At 45.0% G+C, this 21,182-nt stretch overlaps 1 protein-coding gene and 1 long non-coding RNA gene across 14 annotated transcripts in view; one reads left to right on the top strand and one right to left on the bottom strand.

Moving 5' to 3' along the window:
• LOC310843897 overlaps nt 1-21,182 on the top strand; it is a 54,519-nt gene that overhangs the window by 4,121 nt on the left and 29,216 nt on the right. The window lies entirely within an intron of this gene.
• The window catches only part of DLG2 (discs large MAGUK scaffold protein 2), a 902,142-nt gene that overhangs the window by 862,599 nt on the left and 18,361 nt on the right, over nt 1-21,182 (bottom strand). For all 13 annotated transcript variants that reach the window (XM_083736268.1, XM_083736240.1, XM_083736269.1 and 10 more), the window contains exon 3: nt 16,554-16,685. In XM_083736268.1, coding sequence (XP_083592394.1) covers nt 16,554-16,685 — 132 coding nt within the window. The remainder of the gene's footprint in view (nt 1-16,553; nt 16,686-21,182) is intronic.

The raw sequence follows: 21,182 nt of genomic DNA, 5'->3' as shown, positions 1-21,182 counted from the left end.
GAAGGAATTTCCACAGAGTCAGGCCCACAACAATGCATTTCCCCTTACTGGATAGGAGCCATGTATCGGAGCCAGGGGAGAACCCCTTAGCAGAGATGCCTTCTGAAAAATCTTAGCGAACGGGGAGAGAGATAATAAATCAGGCAGTACCTAAGATCTCCCTGACTAAGGGCCTTCTAAATGAATACAATAACCCTAAACTTATGGACAGCTAAGTGCAAGCTTAGAAGCACTCGCACTGGAAGGCTGTAGTCTGGGGTTGGGGAACTTTTGGCCTTTCAGATGGTGCTGAAGGACAGCTCCCATCAGCAAGCACAAGCAAGGGGGGCTGATGGGAGTTGTAGTTCAGCAGAGCCACTTCTGAGATAGGGAGGAGGTGGGGTTGCGGGCTTCACGCCCACCCGCCACCAGTGCGGGGGCTGGTAATAGCCCCCGCGAGATCAGGGGAATCCTCGGCTACGTCATCCACCCAGCCAGCCAATCGGCTGGCTGAGGAGGCATGGCCCGCCCTATTTAGGCCGGCGCGGCCGAGTCTCGCCCTCTTTTCGCCACACCAGCTGATTTGGTTTCCCATCCCTCCATCCCTTTAGGCAGGCTCCTTTGACATTGCTATGGACTCCAGTTGGTCGCCGTCAAGGGGCCTGGTAGGAATTTTTCCAACTGGCAAATTGCCTCCAGCCATTTGGTTTTTTGCCTACCTTGTAGCAACTCATCACAACTCCTCGGCATTGGCGGTTAGGCATTGGTAAGGGAGGGTTAAGTAGATGAGAAGGGGGGAGGAAGCGCCATCGCCTCCCCCACAGCATAACGGTAGTCCGATAAAGGACTCCGGGGGGCGTGGCCCTGTCCGAAGCCTATGGAGGTGTGGGCCTAAGGCACGCCCCCAAGCGGTGACCCCGGGGGAATTCCTAGTTGACATGCCTCAGCAGGACTCCCCCTACTGGTGGTTAACCCTTGCCAGTTTTCACACAACCGGGCTGGAGCCGGCTAGTTGATAGGACCAATGCCTAAGCCAATACCGCTCATTCCTGTAATCAATAAAGTTGTGGCCTATTCCGCCCATTAACTTAATTCTTGGTGTCTGGTGTCTTTATTTCTTCTGGGGGGAGGCGGGAACTCGCCACGCAACTTCCAGAGGGCCAAAGATTACTCACAGCTGCTGCAGCCTCTCCCCAGTCTAGCTGCACCATTTTGCATCAGCTGGGGCATCTAGACCAGGCTGAGTGTGTGCATTGCAAGAATCAAGTCCTGGGGTTAACCAGTGTATTAATAACAGTGTGTGTGTGTGTGTGTGTGTGTGTGTGTGTAAGGCACGCGCTTAATTTTAATTTCTCTCCATCTGTCTTTTCTCTCACTTTATTCCCCACGTGTTATTGAATTGCAGGGCGGTGGACTTCCTGCATTGCAGCAGGTTACTAGAGATGGCCCTTTGGCTCCCTTCCAACTCTACAACGCTACATTCTATGAATTATATATATCTATATTGATTAAATGAAGGAGGGAAGGAAAAATTAAACCAGTGCATGAATCACCACAGCCAGGCCACCCCTGTCTGAGAACTGCCATACTTGGTGTAACAGCCAGAGTTGGTAAAAGGCACTTTTCGCCTCCAGCATTGACGGTAATCAGAGGTACCTTGTATCCATACACATTGCAGTCTTATTAATGAGCAATGCAACTCCCTCCCAGGTTATTTATTATCATTAGCTGTAGGTTTGCACTTAATACGGCAAGAAAGTAGTAGGTAGGTTAGCGGTCATATTACGTTAGGCCAGAGAGGATAATAACAGAGCAGTCCCTTTGAAATCCAGCAATATAGTGCTAAAGGTAAAGGTAAGGAGACCCCTGACCATCAGGTCCAGTCATGGCCAACTCTGGGGTTGCGGGGCTCATCTCACTTTATTGGCCGAGGGAGCTGGCGTACAGCTTCCAGGTCACGTGGCCAGCATGACTAAGCCACTTCTGGTGAACCAGAGCAGCGCACGGAAACACTGTTTATCTTCCTGCCAGAGTGGTACCTATTTATCTACTTGCACTTTGACATGCTTTCAAACTGCTAGGTTGGCAGGAGCAGGGACCAAGCAATGGGAGCTCACCCTGTCGCAGGGATTCGAATCGCTGACCTTCTGATCGGCAAGCCCTAGGCTCTGTGGTTGCAGTACACAAACGGATAGACCACTTCACAGCATAAAGCTATTATAGAATCATATTCCTCTCAGCTGAAGTATCCGTGACAGCTGGCCATCCAACCTCTCCATAAAAACCTCCAATGAAGGAGAGTTCACAACCTCCTGAGGGAGTCCATTCCAGTGTCAAACAGAACTTGTCATCAGAAAGTTCTTCCTGATGTTGAGTTGGAATCTCCTTTCTTATAGCTTGAAGCCATGAGTTCAGGTCAAATCAGGTCAAATCCTCCGGGACAGGAGAAAGCAGGCTTGTTTCATCTTCCATATGACAGCCCTTTAGATATTTGAAGGTGGCTATCGTATCTCCTCTCTCTCTCTCCTCTTTCCCAAGCTAAACATACCCATCTCCCTCAACCACGCCTCATCAGGCCCTTTGATCCTCTTGGTCGCCCTCCTCTGCACACCTTCCAGCTTGTCAATATCCCTCTTAAATTGTGCGCACAATAAAAACGGAATGAAATACACAAACACCAACTCTATATAAAAAAATCAGTTCAATGAGCTGTAAAACCATAACAATTTCATCAGATATAAAACTGATCTTCTTTAAATGATTGGGTTCTTTAGTAATCTAACATACGTGTGTGTACATGCGTTCGCATGTCCCTGTGAAAGGGCTCTGGAAGGTCTCATGTTCACTGCTAGAGAATCACTGTCAGGCAGTATGGAGAATCCTGCGGCAGATGGGCTGATGGGATGCAGGGTAAGACAGCTTCCAAATGTGGCAACGTACCAGCGATCTCTTCCCATCTGCAATGCTTGCCACAAGCGCCTGGACCATGCCTTGCAAACCGCAGACAAACACAAAACAATGCATATACTCAACAATATTTCCCAGTCAATTTTGCCACAAGATGTCACTGTAAACCATCAATATCCGCTAAGGAATCGCCCAGATCAAATATGTGGCTGCAAGGGCATCATTCAGCAATCAGCCACTGTGTTGAGAAAATGCATCAGCTGTGCTGATAAAATTATCCCTGTTTCAACCACACCCCTGCAGGGAGTTCATCAAACACCACTGGCGCAGCATAGTACTTCAAATCTCAGCTGTGAACTCACTGGGGGCTTTAGCGAACAACTATCTTTCAGCCTCTGCTCCTTGGAACACTTAATTATGAGGGCTAATAACTAATTAATAGACTTATTTTCCATGAATTTGCCATGGCCTTTTCTGTCTGCTATGTACATAGTGCATTGATGGCTGGCTGGATATCTAGCACTGAATGGGAATGTATTTCTCCCCCACGCTTTATTTTACACAGGAAATTTCCCGTTTCATAAGTTCATTTGTAGCAAGAAATAGTTGCCAAATGCCATCAAGATATTAGGCGAGCTTGGCAGTTTCAGAGTTTCTAGATTTGTTTACTAAATGCAGGTAAGGTAAAAGGTAAAGGACCCCTGGATGGTTAAGTCCAGTCAAAGGTGACTATGGGGTTGCGGTGCTCATCTCGCTTTCAGGCCAAGGGAGCCGGCGTTTGTTCGCAGACAGCTTTCTGGGTCATGTGGCCAGCAGGACTAAACCGCTTCTGGCACAATGGGACACTGACAGAAGCCAGAGCGCGTGGAAACGCTGTTTACCTTCTCTCTGCAGTGGTACCTATTATACTTCCACTGGTATGCTTTCGAACGGCTAGGTTGGCAGAAGTTGGGACAGAGGAACGTGAGCAAGTAATGCAAGTAAATTAGGGAGCAAGTCTATGCACAAGAAGCTGGCATAAAGAACGTGGCTGTAAATTAAGTCGGCATAAAGTTACACCAGATCTAATCCCCAGTCAGCATTGGGGCTGCTGCTACTGCTCAGCTGACACACAGTAGAGGGAAAACAAGCTTGTAATATAGTGTGATTTGCTGGGTTGCCAGGTCACATTACCAAGCTGAACAAGCTTAGGATCCAGCCTAAGTCCCCGCTCTGTAGGCCCACCCCCAACATGCTTCTTTGGGGAGACTTACACTGGCTGAGCCCCAACCAGAATGACCAAGTCTATCATATGTTCAACTGAGCTGGGGTTGGGGACTTAGCACACAGGCTGAGCCAGGAATCAGCTGGCTGAGTCAGAGATCCGCTGTACCCTAAGCTGCTCATTTCTTGCAAGATTTAGGAAATTGCATCCTAAATGTACTAAATCAAATCACTTTCCAGGGCATCGGGAAATTTTCAAATATGAGCAGAAAAATGTCTGACACAAGTCGTGGGAAATTCAGCTTCGTGTATGCTTAGCTCTAGTTAATGCATGAAGTGGTTAAGACCATAGAGTAAGCTGCTTTGCCAGACTTGACTCTCCTTGAGTGGTCAGCAAATTCTCTTTGTTCACTATCATTCAGCACCTATTTTAAGATGATTATCTTTATTCATGAAAGGGGGGAAATGCAGGGTTGTATCCAAAACTACTGTTGCATTATAGACTTCATCTTATGCAACAGAACCTCACCCTATACCAGGTGAGGTTTGACCAAAGCTGAATGATGGAGGGTATGTTGCTTAATAGCTACAAAAGCAAGGGTTGCCAACTTTGCATGCAGAGGTGCCAGTGTGCCTTCAAATACTTCTATGGCACCCGTAAAGCATCTCTGTGAATACTCCCTCAAAAATCCACAGTGCATGACAGTTTGCTCTTCCTGCTCAGTTCCTGTTTGCAGTGTCCCAGCCTTTCCTACATGGAAAACTCACCCTTAAAATACCCATTTTTCACTGAATGCCAGGAATGGATGGACATTATGTTCTGAACAGGAATCGCAACGGTGGCTGATGTAGACATGCCCACATCGTTTTGTCCTCCTGTCTCTTCTCCTAGACTGTGCAACCATTTTGTTTCATGGCATCCCTCCCCTCAAAGCTGCCATTTTGTTTTACGCCACATACCACACACACCCCATGGCAGCCATTTTGTGACTGGGGCCCACAACGACACTTGTTCAAAATGTCAAGACACTCCCACTGGCTCAGAAAGGTTGATAACCCCTGCACTAAAGCCATAACATCCAGATAAAAAACTGTATTAAGTGTAAAGCATGGCTGGGTCTCCCTTGGAATCCAGACACTGCCAGTTTGAAGCTGGGTATCAGGACTCCTAAACACAACTTGTGTAGCGTTGTGTGTGTATGTGTGTGTGCCCCTGCCACACTCTAATAAATAGCTCAGCAGCCTTGTGTCCCAAGGCTTACATATTATCTGCCTCCTCGTTCCTTCTGGTTTTCTTCATTATCTTGGTTTGAATTGTGCTATCAGCAACATTTCAAGTTAAGGCAGGATTATCTAAAAATATTACTTGATGATTTCTCTTTTCCGCTCTCACATGACTAGCCAGAAAGGGCTGTATTTGGCTAAAAGCAGCAAATAAAGGCTGATCCGAGTTTTGTGCTGTGATCAAGGCCATAAATCCACACTTCCCACTATCACATGAGATTAATTAGAGACGTCATTCCCTATCGAGAAATTTTTATAGGCACGGCAATTGATTTCAGTGAGCTGAAATCTGTGGTGCTTTGGGCTGCAATCCTATACACACTTATCCTGTTGAACTCAGTGGGGCTTACTTCTGAGTAGACACAAATGGGCTCGCACTGTTAACATGACCTTTTCCCTTTCCTAAATCACGTGAACGCGTAGGCCTCTATAAAAACTTCTCTTGTGCCTACAATTAAGTTGGGCTACAAACACAACTAACCAAATAATGACACTAACATTAAATATTTAACTTTTGCACAGGAGCTTTTCCGAGATTCCAGAATAGTTCACATCCATTGTCTCTAATTTTACAACAACCCTGTAATGTTGGGTTGTGGTATGTAGTAAGGCTGAAGCTGAAAGAATAAGTCACGGGTGGGGAAGCCTTTTTGGTCCCCTCAACCTAGAAGCAAACTTTGACAGGGGGGCAGGACCCACCCACCCCCAATCAATCACCTGACTTCAGTCTCCTAAACCATGGCTTAGCATTACGAATGAATCTTGCCCAGCGACTTTACTGTGTTTTGTTTACTGCCAACAAACCACAATCTGAAGCCATGGTTTGTTGCTGGCTTACAAATCATGCTTTGCCTTAACTATGGTCTGGCATTATGTGTGAACCCAGCACTTTCCTTAACTCGTGGTTTGATGCCTCCAGGACAAGACAGTCACCAACAAAGGCTCCTAGGAAACAAACCTAACTTTGGAGAAACAATTCAGGGTTTGTTTGATCGTCTGGGGGACAATTTGTGGTTTATTAAACAACCTATGACTGAGCAGTATGTATGAATTTAGCCAATGGGCATTAAGTCAGGCTGGTCCAGCGGCAGAGATGTGCTGAGGTGAGGTGTGTCGAGACCATTGTGCCAAGGTAGTGACACTATTGAACAGTATCTCATGAGATGTGATAGACTCTCCTTCTGTGGAGGTTTTTAAGCAGAGGTTGGATGGCCATCTGTCCTGGATGCTTTAGCTGAGATTCCTGCATTGCAGGGGGTTGGACTAGATGTCCCTTGGGGTCCCTTCCAACTCTACAATTCTATGATTCTTTGGGGTCTTTGAGTATTAAGGTATATGGGAATTCAGCCTGGGCATGCTTTGAAAAAACGATGAATTCTCTGTTCCTTCCAAATACTTTTTCAAGCAACTGCAAGTCGTCTCTATCACAATCTAGCCTTTGGCAAAATCTCAAAGAACATCCAAGTGGGTGTTTTACAACATCTTCCTTGACATTTTTTCAGGTGCTATTCAGGAACCAGCAAGAAGAACACAGATTTCAGTAAGCTATAATTTGGCTGCATACCTGACAGGGGGGGGGGGGGGGAGAAGAAGAAGAAGAAAGATCTGGCTGCCTGAGATCATTTGCAGGAGTGTCGTTTTCCTACTCCAGAGAGGAGCCTTCAGGGGAGGGGCTATGCAAAAATTCAAGCTTAAGTTTTTTAGGACAGTTTTGCTTATGAAATGAAGATGGTGGTTGGGACTTTTCACACAAGATAAAAGCGGCCCTTGAAAGTTAAGTTCTGCTATTAAATGACTGCTCAGTGGAAAATATAAATGATGCTCCTTTGAGATTATAAAGGCTTATGCAGATCATCAGTTCAAAGGGTGCATCCATCCCATTTTAGCCCAGTACATTTACAAGCACAATTCAAAGTGCTGGTGCTGACCTTTAAAGCCCTAAATGGCCTCAGTCCGGTATACCTGAAGGAGGATCTCCACCCCCATTGTTCAACCCGGACACTGAGGTCCAGCACCAAGGTTCCCTCGCTACGAGAAGTGAGGTTACAGGGAACCAGGCAGAGGGCCTTCTCGGTAGTGGCGCCTGCCCTGTGGAACGTCCTCCCAGATGATGTCAAAGCAATAAACAACTATTTTACTTTTAAAAGACAACTGAAGGTAGCCCTGTTTAGGGAAGTTTTTAATGTCTGACACTGTATTGTTTTTAATATTTGGTTGGAAGCCACCCAGAGTGGCTGGGGAAACCCAGCCAGATGGACGGGGTATAAATAATAAATTATTATTATTATTATTATTATTATTATTATTATTATTATTATTATTATTATTATTATTATTATTTGTAGGATAGCCATGCAATCCTGTTTAGAGGTAGGGAGGTGTCCTTTTTTTATTTTTCAAAGAAAATTGCCTTTAAAAAGGTCCTTGATCAATTTCCCTGGTGATAGCCAGTGCCAATAAACAAAGAGTCGTTGAAAACCACACACACAACTGAAGGGGTGGTGGTTGTTGTTGTTGTCATCATTGGCATCCCTTTGTCTCGAGAGACAATGGAGTGCACTTCCGGGGGTGAAGTCAAATCGCTGCAATAGCAGCACCGAAGTGATCTCCTTGGGGCGCAAGCCTGGGCAGTGTGTATGGAGGTCCTGGGCTGCCCAGACAACAAGGCCCCCCTCTCAGCCTTGCTGATGTGGTCCAAAGGATAGCAGTTTGGCATCAGCTTGCCTGCAGGAATTGCTAGAAGAAGGTGTACAAGGCGCCAAACTCCCATCATCCCTGGTCACTGACCATGCTGGCTGGAGTTTATGGGAACTGGAGTGCAGCAGCATCTCTTGTGCCCCCGGCGCACTTCAAATGAATAAAATGAAATGTGCACACATAAACTTGATGTACGTAAGCTACATTGCCAGCCACAAAAAGTGCCACAGTGCCTCTTTGCGTCAGTCTTCTGTTCCAAAAGCACGCACGCAAACCAGATATGGTGGCTTTCCTCTCGTTCTTGCCGCTGCTCGGAATATCATATGCCAAGAAAAGCTGAAAGGGTAAATTTTCAGTTCACGGCAACGCTGCAAATGCCCCAGTTTTGAAAAACGCAGAGGGGAGGTTACACAAGCTCAAGAATGAAGCTGGCGTGTGTGTGTTTTGAAAGGATCCGGGAAATGCGCCGTCCTTTAGAGGCAGGGTTTATCTGCGTTTTAGAAAAAACCCTATAGAGATTAGATTTTACCTAATGCTGCGTAAGATGATTACAGCTATTTGCGGAGCATTAATTCCCGCTCAAAACAAAATGATGTTTTATAGAGATGATTCCACACAAATGCACCCTGTGCGCTCACACACATATACACATATAAATCTCCTCGTTCCCCAGCAGAGCTCCCTAAGCTGGAAAACCATGCACTTTTCTTAATGATAAATGTACACAGCAAAAAGGTGGCTGAGAGGAGAAGGAGGAGGAGGAAGAAGAGGAGGAGGAGGAGGATGGTGTTGCATGGTGGCTTAGTAGGGGCTGAGCTACGAAACAGGAAGTCCGCCCTCTGAATCTAAGCTCAGTCAGAAACTCACTTGGGAAGTCACTGTCTCAGCCTCGGGTTCCCCCACCCCACTTGCAATATAATAATAGGAACACAGGAAGTTGCCTTATACCCACTCAGACCATTGGTCCGTCTTGCTCAGGATTGTCTTCACTAACCCATGACGGGGCTCTTTTTTGCAATGTCTGGTTGCAGGGAGGAAGGGGTGTCAGAAATCACCCCATTTGCTCACTTCCTTTGCCCATGGAGGGGGTTTTCTGAATGCATGTGGCACTTCCTCAAGTACGCTTGATGTATGTTTGTTGTGACCAAGAGGGATGCCCTTGGTAAGAGAGGCCGGGAGGGTACAGTGGTGCCCCGCAAGACAAATGCCTCGCAAAACGAAAAACGCGCAAGATGAAAGGGTTTTTCGGTTTTCGCGTCGCTTTGCAAGTCGAATTTCCCTATGGGCTTGCTTCGCAAGACGAAAACGTCTTGCGAGTTTGTTCGCTTTTTTCCTAAAGCCGCTTGAAGAGGCACAGTTGCGACGGACCGTGCTTCGCAAGACGAGAAACATCGCAAGACGAAAAGACTCGCGGAACGAATTAATTTCGTCTTGCGAGGCACCACTGTATTGGCAAAAATGTATAAATGTATAAATCCAAATCAAATACAGTGGTACCTCAGGTTACAGACGCTTCAGGTTACAGACTCCGCTAACCCAGAAATAGTACCTCGGATTAAGAACTTTGCTTCAGGATTAGAACAGAAATCGTGTGGCGGCAGAGGGAGGCCCCATTAGCTAAAGTGGTACCTCAGGTTAAGAACAGTTTCAGGTTAAGAACAGACCTCCAGAATGAATTAAGTTCTTAACCCGCGGTACCACTGTAAGTGTTGGAAATGTAAAGAGAAAGAAGGTTCTTTTATCATATGTGGTGGTCTTGTAGTAAGGTTAAAGCTTACTGGGAAATGATATATAATGAATTGAAAAAGATGTTTAAAGTAACTTTTGTAAAACAACAACAACAACAAGCAGAAGCTTTTCTTTGGGGAAATATAGAGACAGAACTACCTAAATTGTATAGAAACCTACTCATGTACGAGACTACAGCAGCAAGTATGTTACCTGCCCAAAAATGGAAAGAGGAAGAAGTCCCAGCAAAGGAAGAATGGATACAAAAACATTTGGAATATGCAGAAATGTTGAAACTTACCAGAAAAATAGGAAATCAAGATAACAAACTTTTTACAAAAGAATGGAAATGGTTTATTGAATATTTACAAATAAACTGTAAACAGTTAAGAACATTGGCAGGATTATTGTAATAACCTGCAGTTTTATAATAGTATATATTTAAACTAGATGAATAAATGAGCAAATTAAGATAATTTGGATATGCGGGAAATATTAAAAGATAAATTCAAGGAACCACAGAAAGAGGGGGGAGGAAGTCAAGTTTTGAAATGTTAAGATGATTGTAAAATTATTGAAATGTATAAAATTGAAAATCATAAATAAAATAATTTTAAAAAGAGAGGCAGGGAGGGAGAGAAGGGGGAGGTATTGCATGTTTGTGGCCTGTATGTGTGGCCTGCGAGAGAGAGGGAGAAGTGCAGTTGGGCCGAGAGAAGGTGGGGAAATATAACAGAATCATAGAATTATAGAATTGGAAGGGATCCTGCGGGTCACCTAGTCCAATGCCCTGAAATCTCAACCAAAGCATCCCTGAGAGATGACGATCCAACCTCTGCTTAAAAACCTCCAAGGAAGGAGAGTCCACCTTCCTGCGGGTGATAGAAATGTTATGTGGTGTATCAGAGACGGAGAGATGTGGCTGCAGAGAAACAGAACGCCGGGGAGGTTCGACTGAATTCTTCTCCCTGATACACTAGCTTTCTGCATGCAATGTTGTTGTTTTTTCCCCAACAGTGGGGAAAAGCAGACACGCAATTCTTGGCACGCTACCTGCATCATTTTTTTCTCCCCATTCGGATTCCCCACCCATACCTTCCACCATTGCCCTTTTAAGGCAGGGACAGGAAGCCAAGGCACAGGGAACTCTATCGGGACCCTGGGACCCTCTCCAAGCCATGCCAATGTCAGGGATGGGCAAGACACTGATGAGTGTGCAGCAGGGGAAGAGGGGCTGGAGTCTGACTCAGCAGACAGGTCAGTGATTTGGGGGGACCTGTATCAGCCATAAGGCAAGAGTCTGAGGCAGGGGAAGCTTCAGAGCTGGAGGGTGGAGCAGAGGGTGGGTTGGAAGGGCTTCCCCGCCCTCTTCTGCACCACTTTCTCCCAGAACCAGGAAGGGGGTGAAAAGGGATGAGCAGAGGAGGCTTCCATGCAGGCATAGCCTCTGGCTGCGTGTAGGCAGCCAGTCAGGGGAAGGTGCATAAACTGGTGGAAGGTACTTAAAGTGGTCCCCTGTTGTGGCAACTGCTCTGTAGAGCGCGGACCTGGGAATAGCTGCCTATCAAGGGGCTGTTAGGTTCATCCACAGGTCAGGAAAGGGGACTTGAGACGTGACATGCAATCACCTGTTATTCACAAAAGTAAAAACACAACTGAGTTCATTCTAGGCTAATCTGGTCCCTCTTTAGCCCTCTCCTTCTAGACTCGTCCCAAGCTGTCGTAAACTGCTGCGAGGGGGAGGGACCCCCCTCTGGACCAGTCTGGCCCATGCCATGGCTCAGCAATGTACAAGGCTCTTTGTGACATGGGTGTCAGTGGAGAAGTAGTTGCAGAGGGATTGCCCAGCCGCTGAGCAACCAAAACAGCATCTGGCTCCTCTCTGCCAGAGTCTGCACTCGTATTGAGTCCCTCGATGCCCAGCCCTGTCCCTTGAACGGCTTTCTTATTCTGAGCCCCCGTGTTCACTCAAACCTCCTGCTTCCCCCTCTGTGTCCTCCCTGGGGGGTGGGGATCTTGACTTGTCGTCTCCCACCACACTTTGCCATCCAGCCAGTCCCTGACACTGCCTAGACACTAGATTGGTGTGCGAAGATATCCAGAGCTCTACAGAAGCGACCATGGATGTTATCTTTGACAATGAAAAGGTTGCTTTCTACCATGTGGATTTATTTGGCTGGGAAGTGCCCTTGCCCCATTGGCCGTACCTTTTTGCCTGACTGGAATGCGTCCTTGAACTGTGGCAGGGGAAGAAATGTGTGCTGTTGTCAGAAACTTGTGACTTTTGCATGGGTCTTCAGTACTGAGCTAAGGCACACAGCTGTTGCCCTGCCTACTTTTGCCTCAGAGTGGCCGCCGAGACAATATAGCACTGGTCCTGAAAGACCTACATTGGCTCCCAGTACGTTTCCGAGCAGAATTCAAAGTGCTGGTGCTGACCTTGAAAGCCCTAAACAGCCTCGGCCTACTATACCTGAAGGAGCGTCTCCACCCTCATCGTTCAGCCTGGACACTGAGGTCCAGCGCCAAGGGTCTCCTGGCAGTTCCCTCCCTGCGAGAAGTGAGGTTACAGAGAACCAGGCAGAGGGCCTTCTCGGTAGCAGCACCCACCCTGTGGAATGCTCTCCCATCAGATGTCAAGGAAATAAACAACTATCTGACTTTTATAAGACATCTGAAGGCAACCCTGTTTAGGGAAGTTTTTAATGTTTGATATTTTATCGTGTTTTTAATATTCTGTTGGGAGCCACCCAGAGTGGCTGCGGAAACCCAGCCAGATGGGCTCGGTATTATATTTTTTAAAAAACTAGAATATATGCCTCATTTCTTCGATGGGTATGAAGACTACAGCCAGCCACTGTAGGATGCCTGTTTTGGTGCAGCATGGCTGAGTGGATTGAGATTGCCAAGATGGCACTTATTATATATAATAGAGCATCCTCTGATAAACTACCCTCTAGCCACGGCACTGCCAGCCTCTCAGTTCTCCATTTCAATTATTCATCTGTTTCTATAATCAAGGCCTCATTCATATTTATTACTCTTACAGCAACCTAGTAATGAGCCCTGATTCCTCTGCTAGGGAAACATGATACGTCTTAAAAGATTATGCTGCTTAGAAGCATCTCTACTAAGGTTCAGGGGCTGAATGCAAAGCGAAAGGAAATCCAGGCCCCAGTTTTTGTGGGGTTTCCCCTCCCCATAATTAAAAGCTGCACCTCCGAAAATCCTAGTCACAGTTCTGGGGTCACCATTTTCTGGAACTGCAGCCGGCCCCAACATTAGGCATGGGAGACAAATTCAATTTCATTTTAATGAGAAACTCCTTAATTCGCACTTCTCAAACCAATAAGCGAACTGAAACCCAATCACCCTACAAAATTCGCACTTCTCAATTTTTTTGTGATGCAGATCTCCATCAATGCGCACAGTCATTCATGCATTGGGGGAAACGGTGCGTTAGAAATGAACACATTCGTGTAAATAACATATGAAAAAATATCTCGAGGAACATGGTTTGCATGAAAAGTGTCTATCAGGAGAAAAGTGCACTAAAGTTATGGCAAATTTTCATGAGGATTTTTAAAGAAATTGCAAATCACTGCAGAAACGCGGAGAACCGAATTTAAGAAGGGTAAAATGAGAAATTGAGAGAATAAGGCTACCAGTCGCTACCAACCACGATGGCTATGTTCTACCTCCACGGTAGTAGAAGTAGTGTGCCCAGTGGGGAAGCCCAGTCATATGAGTGGAGGATTGTTATTGTTATTGTTATTGTTATTATAACAATATTTGAGAATTGCAAGTGAGGAGAGCACTGTTGCGCTCATGTCCTGTTTATGAGCTTCCCATAGACATCTGGTCGGACACTAAGATGACAGAATTCTTGACTACGTGGGTCATTGGCCTCAACCAGCAGTGCTCTTCGTATATGTTCAGAGGCAGTTTGCCTCTTTGTATCAATTGTTGGGAAGCCACAATGGGAGAGGGATTAAGGGACCATTTGTCCTCAGCCCACTCTTTGAAGGCTCCTTCATTTGAATGGCTCTCTGCTCTTCAGAGTCTGATTTAAAGATAAAGAGCCGAAGAAGAGAAAGCAGGAAGGATCTTGGAAGCTGTAGCACTTGGATGCAGAGTAAGCAGGAACACTGATCACACCCATCCCAGTTAAAACCTTCAGGCCTAGTTGGTGCATTATTCATTATTATTAACTTGGATTTATTAATCACCTTCCAAACCGCCGCCTCAAGGCAATTCTGCATCTTCCTCACTCCCAACTCTCTTAACATTTGCTTTGGTTTTGCTTAAGTGAAAAGCTTACCTTTAAAAATATTAGCTTTTGGAGAGTAGAGAGGCTTTTACGAGTTTAACTTTGAGTTATCTTGTTTGCTGTTGTTGCTGCTGTGGTGGTGTGTGTTTTACTGGTGAGGTTTTGGCTTCTTCTTTGGTTCTGTTTTGTTAGATTTTAACATTTGCAACCTGCCACAAGCACTGTGAATATTCAGAGTTATAAGCAACTTTTCAGAACAAAAATCGACGAACGCACAACAGATAAAAAAAAGGAATAAGACTGAAAACCAAAGCACAGGGACCATATGACATTAGTGTGAATTTTAATGCAGAAACACATTACGAGGCAGCCTATCAAACGTGGTCCCAAACAGATGTCAGAAGTGTGATTATTATAGGTAACGATTATATAATAATCAGGTTTTATTATGTAACGGCATCCTCTTACAACCTTGGAATATGGTTGCACAGTCGCTTATTGAGTATCAGCCAATCCAAGGCATTCAAAGAGCAAAACAATTTTGTAATGAGAGATTATGCATGTTTCGCCATTCCAAAATCTCCGTAATAAAATTTTAAAAGCACCACGGGAGTGAAGAAAGGTCATCTCAAGTGGGTGGATGGAGAGAATAAATGCATTTGTGGTTTTTTTTTATAGATATAAAAAAAAACATTAAATCAACAGGCTGGGAAACTTCTTTCCTGTTTATCGCAACGAGTGATGAACAGCACAATGGAAGGACAGCTTTGGTTCAAGCAGTTTTCCTTTTTCTCCCTTAGAAAACATCTTAGCCACCCCAAGAAAAACCTGAAATCACAGGAAACAACAACACCACTATTGTAGCAGTTTTGAAAGCAAGCATTTTGGGGAGAAATATATTAGCAGCATTCCCTCAAGGACACAACATGCACTGATTGACATGGAAATTTATGCCCTGCACATACCGACAAACAAGAGAGATGGCTGTCACCTTCTGTCTCCAAGACTAGAGCTGAATTTCAACCGCAAGGTGATACCTGCTTGAATTCTTCCAAGGAGGATCCGAAAAGAACTATGTCCACCTCTGTCAGACCTTCTCCAAGGGCCTTTCACCACTTCCTACTCATTCTCCATCCCTGATGCCAACAGACATGTCGTGAGGAAGGAGGAAGTGGAGAGGGTGATAGGAAAAGGCACTCTGCCAAGTCTATGGAAGCACTGATCAGTGACTGGGAACAGACCCAGAATCACACAAACACTCCACCTCCCATTTCTTTCAAAGTGACAGCTCCAGAGCATCAGGTTCCCACCAGGGATTCTGGTTGGAACAGACACTCCAGAAGGTCTCAACAAGTACCTGCTACTCCCATCTCCACTTTTCCCATGGTCAGTTATTTGGTCTTATGGAAGGAGATGAGGAGGAGGTGATGGTGGTCGCTACAATTTCTTCTTCTTCTTAAATCACAGCGCTCAACTCTCTGAACACTTTCAGAGCAAACAGGAAGGCGACTGCCTGTCCCTATCAAAACTATCGGACACTTACTAGCTCCAAAGGCAGGCATATTCGACAGAACAATCTCTCGCCTCCCAGAGTCACAGCAAAGCATCTCTTCAACCTCCTCTTTTGGCCAGACGTAACAAGGCAACATTGGAGTTCCACTATTGAATCCTCCACATCTAAATTTTGCCAAGTGGCAACTGTGCCCCCAACACCAAAACTGAATCATTTTCCCAATGTAAAACATTTCCCCCAAAGTTTCTATTTGCCCCATAAGGGAAGCTTATAGGTACCCATAATAGAGCAGACAGAAGCATAGCGGGGTGGCAGGATCATTTACATCAGGAAAATGAGAGAGCCAGAAAAGTTCCACCTCACCATTTATTTTTATTGTATTTCTAACCCACCCTTCATGAGAAGCAAATTACAGCATATAAAAACAGATAGGACAGTTAAACAAACAAGCAAACACCTGGAACACTAGAATCAAAAATAGGTAGGTCATGTTTTCTGCCAAGAGAGGCACCAAAACACGTTTTTCAATTTTCAGGAGGGCAAGTGTATCTTCAGCAAACAAAAGAAGCTGGAAATATATGGTGCCCCCTCCTCTGTAGAGAGGAAGCTCCACATTTTTGGAGCAATCACCTAGAAGGCTCTCTCACAAGCTGCCATTGCCCACCTCCAAACCTCTGAGAGTAGTGGAACCACCAGAAGCGCCACCTCTGTTATCTTAAGCCCTGAACTGATCTATAGGGAAGAAGGTGGTCTTTCAAATCCTTTACTGTATGGTGATTACCACCTACAAGCAACCATGGTTAATAAACCGGACTCCACATGGAACATCCCCACATCAGGCTAGTTGTTCACATGACCCCATTAACCAAGCCAATCTATGAGAATCATCTAAGAGCCATACATCTTCAGCACCCAATTGCATGAATTATAACAACCATGAAGAAAAAATAAGCATTAGCCGGATTTACGTACCTAGCAATGCCTGGAATAAGCTGCTTTTAAAGATGCCCATCACCTTTTTAATGGCCTTTTTCAGTGGCTGCTCTTCTGGCTTTTTCAGCTTCTTGCAATAATCTTCCAGAAGTGCTAAAGCTCGATCCGTGTCTACAATAAATAAAAATACCCAAGGTTATAAAAGTACTTAACTGGGTTGAAAATGCTGAGAGTAACAAAACAGAGGAGGAGGAGGAGGAGGAGAAGCAGGAACAGATTATTGATTGACCTATGAGAGGGAATAGTAGCACCACACATTAAATAAAGCAATCACAGAGACATCACCTTGCTAACAAAGGTCCGTATAGTTAAAGCTATGGTTTTCCCAGTAGTGATGTATGGAAGTGAGAAGGCTGATCACCAAAGAATTGATGCTTTTGAATTATGGTGCTGGAGGAGACTCTTGAGAGTCCCATGGACTGCAAGAAGATCAAACCTCTCCATTCTGAAGGAAATCAGCCCTGAGTGCTCACTGGAAGGAAAGATCCTGAAGCTGAGGCTCCAATACTTTGGCCACCTCATGAGAAGAGAAGACTCCCTGGAAAAGACCCTGATGTTGGGAAAGATGGAGGGCACAAGGAGAAGGGGATGACAGAGGATGAGATGGTTGGATAGTGTTCTCGAAGCTACCAGCATGAGTTTGACCAAACTGCAGGAGGCAGTAGAAGACAGGAGTGCCTGGCGTGCTCTGGTCCATGGGGTCATGAAGAGTCGGACACGACTAAACGACTAAACAACAACAACAATCGTACAATAAAACCACCATCAGAATCATCAGAATCAAAGTACAGCACAATGAAGATTGCTGCGACAGCTTTGGAAATCATCGCCCTCCCAGTCCTCAAAGTGGTCATATTCCATCTCTTCCTTGCAGCAGCTTCTGAAGACCTTGCCCTAAGCAGGGCATCCATATACACATGAGATTACACAGGATCCAGACCTATCCTGCAATTTCTAGTAAACTACTGCATTTTGATGTGGCTTCCCTCAAGTCAACTTCAAGCCAGCTTGAGCACAGTTTTCTTACTTGAAGCACGCTGAATCCCAGGTATGTGAAGCCTTCCTTTCCATCACAACTTCCAAAGGCGGAGGTTGGGATGGGAAACCAATCAGGCAATTCCATCAGGTGAGGACATCACCACCCAGACTCCACCCACGGCAGGTGACTTCAACACACACCAGCCCATGGGTACAGTGATGGGCAAATTTGACTTGAAATGCAGCAAGAACAAACATTCACTGTGTAAAACGCCTTAGATCTCCTTTTCAGGTTTCTTCCTAGTGATTTGGTGTCGGCTGGTTCTCAGAATTTCCCTATGCTGGGATTTCAGCACAAAATAACACACTAGAGACGCAAGCAACTGGTCCAGCACCAAAAACCACTTCAAAAATGAATCAGTGCTCCTAAGTCTGCCATGAATGTATGATTATTTTAAGAGCCCAGGCCTTGGATAAATAGGAAATGAAGTAGTGTTGGGAGATTTCAAGGCACAGCTAAGAAGCATGACTTGCATTAGCTATGCTTTGGAGAATTCTTTGGTTTGCAAACCATCTAAAGGCCTACCTAGATATTTATTACAGGGGATGCATGGCTCCTGTCCCTGGTAAAAGGAAGTTATTTGTTTCCCCACCTCCTACATACAGTGATCAATGAACTGGAGAGGATGGATGCTGACCATGATGGCATCACATGACATGTCACTTTTGGAAGACATTACCAGAGGGACCGTGTGGGAAAGATGTGGACCAGTGCATCTCCTGTAATGTATAGCTAAGGGCAGTTCTCCCTATACATTTATATTTACAAATTCCAATATGGTGGCTTTTATTGGGCTCCGCATGTGGATAGCTCAGTCAGTAGAGCACGAGACTCTTAATCTCAAGGTCGTGGGTTTGAGCCCCATGCTGGGCGAAGGATTCCTGAATTGCAGGGGGTTGAATTGGATGACCCTTGTTGTCCCTTCCAACTCTACAGTTCTATGATTCTGCAATTCTAAACATGTGAGGCTGAATGCTGAACCCTGGAGGATGGCAGCTCTAGCAACTCACACCAAGAACATTTTAACAAGAAGAAGAAGAAGAAGAGTTTGGATTTGATATCCCGCCTTTCACTCCCCTTCAGGAGTCTCAAAGCAGCTAACATTCTCCTTCCCTTCCTCCCCCACAACAAACACTCTGTGAGGTGAGTGGGGCTGAGAGACTTCAAAGAAGTGTGACTAGCCCAAGGTCACCCAGCAGCTGCATGTGGAGGAGCGGAGACGCGAACCCGGTTCCCCAGATTACGAGACTACCACTCTTAACCACTACACCACACTGGCTCTCGCCCAAAGGGGCAAAAATAGATGCAAAATGGAGATTTATCAACGACAGGTAACAAACAATCCTGGTTACCGGATACGTTACTTTACTGGCTGCTTGGTAACCCTTCAAAGGAGACTCTACTGTGAAAATGATGACTCACAATTCATGCAGCAGTTCAATTCTATCATCTGTGGTCTGAATCCAGATAATGGCTTTTTGCCCCACTACAGGTGTCCTTTAGGTCACCAGTCCTAAAATGTTGTGTTATAATCAACACTGCTTGGGAACTCCAGGCCAACACCATAATACCTCAACCCCCAAAACACAATAGCATCACGTATTTCAGTAACAGTTTTCTTCTGTAAACAATGGAACACTATATTCTTCTGTTCTCAATCCCTCCTCCTACTTCTGCATCCTTGAAATGTTGGTGGGGGGGTTGCCATCTGGAGGTGACGCTTAAAATTGGACCCAGAATCCAAACCCATGATCTTATTCAATATTCGGCTCCCGACAAACAATTTAGCTTTTATATTTGAACTGAAGACCTCATTTCCTCTTTCAGCTTGTTGACTAAGCTCTTGCAACTCTGTTGTCACTCCACACAAAAACCTTGACTATTGATGTAAAATGGAAAACAAAACAAAAAATGTAGCTCCTTTCCCACAAATACTTACAGATTAAATATTGTCAAATGATAAGAACAACACACAGAAATAAATATCACAACACTATCTCTGCAACGCATAACCAAGGTTAATTTGTTGACTAAATGCTGTAGGATTAAAGAAGCTACCAATTAAAGTAAATGTCGTATTTGTGTACAGGGTTTCTAACTTTTTGAGTCCAGTTGATAGTAGTTTAATCAGCAGCAATTAACAGGTAATTGTTGGGTTTTCAAATGATTCCAACACACTCCTCTGTTATAAGCACAGGAGTAGGCTGAGCTGCTTTTTTCTGGTCAGTTGGCATCCCTACTTATGTAAGATGACATCTGATTGTAGGAGCTTTTGAGGATTCTTTCCCTTCACTGGGTGAGAATAGATGATTAGCTCTACCTTGGATATTTATAGTGCACAGTTAGCTACAAAGGCAGCTATTCATAGGACTCAAACATATTTGCATTTGTAATTGATTTTGCACTCTTTCTCTTGGTGCAAATGAGCATCGTTCCCATTCTGGCTGCTTAAAAGTTCTCTGCAACTCAATCAATTGGCTGCAAGCCTCAAAAACCACACAATCATTTCATATTTAAGCCAGAAACTCCCTGGACTAACTGGAGGGAAACAGCCTAAAGACGCCCAAGAGATGCTTCCCTTGTAACCAGAGTCCAATTGCAAGCAGGGTCGGCTCTATCATTAGACAAAGAGAAGAAGCTGCCTCAGGCAGCAGGTGCTGAGGGCCGCAGAGTGAGGAGCAGTATTCTACTAAAAAGATGTAGGAATGCAAGGATTCCCACTTGCACAATGGAATTTCTCCCGTCCTCGTTCAGCACACCCCATGCCCTCCCAAATCTGTTATAGGAACCCCCAGAACACATTCAGGGGCTGCACTGGTGGAGGAGAGGTGGGAAATTTCCATTGTGCATGCAGAAATCTGTGCTCTATTGGGCCCCTCCAGATGATTTATAGATTGAGCATTCATCCTGATTAGTTTGCACAAATCTTAGATGGAGATTGGATTACCTCCAATCTTCACTGAGCATACATCCTGGTTTGTTTGCAAAACAGTTGTCATCCTCAGTGCCGGATTTACATATAAGCTAAACAAGCTATAACTTAGGGCCCCCCAAAAAAATGTAAAGGAAAAAAAACCTGGATGTACATTTCCAAAATATAAGATAAAAAACAAATAAAATAAAACCTACATACAGCAACAGTGTTTTGTGTTGTGTAGGCTCCTATGATGTAAGTCATGGGCCCCGCCTGCTAGCCTGCTCCCTAAAATATCACTGGTTTGCTCCTTTCTATATATAAGGTGCCTCCATTCTGCATGGACTGGTTGCATGGCAACATGTGCAAATGGCTTGAGATACCTATTAGGTCCATAAATTACCATATAGCATATATTCAACACAAAAGCCAGCGACAATTTGCTGTTGACAAACGACAGCTGGACATATAAAGGGCCCCATTACCTTCAGTAGCTTGGGGCCTCATCAAACCTAAATCCAGCCCTGCATTCACCTCACTTTGCTTAACAAGGTTCTACACATCTTTCTGTTAGCAATCCAACTTTTCATGTATTTTCCCTGTCCCTTTCCAAAGCACAAGAAGTCCACAGTTGTTTTCTTAAGTGGATTCATTG

This window comes from Podarcis gaigeae (assembly GCF_964106915.1).
Source record: "Podarcis gaigeae genome assembly, chromosome: 4".
NCBI classification, from domain to species: Eukaryota; Metazoa; Chordata; class Lepidosauria; order Squamata; family Lacertidae; genus Podarcis; species Podarcis gaigeae.
The sequence above is the reverse complement of the archived record's forward strand: the minus strand, read 5'-3'. Positions and strand labels throughout refer to the sequence as shown.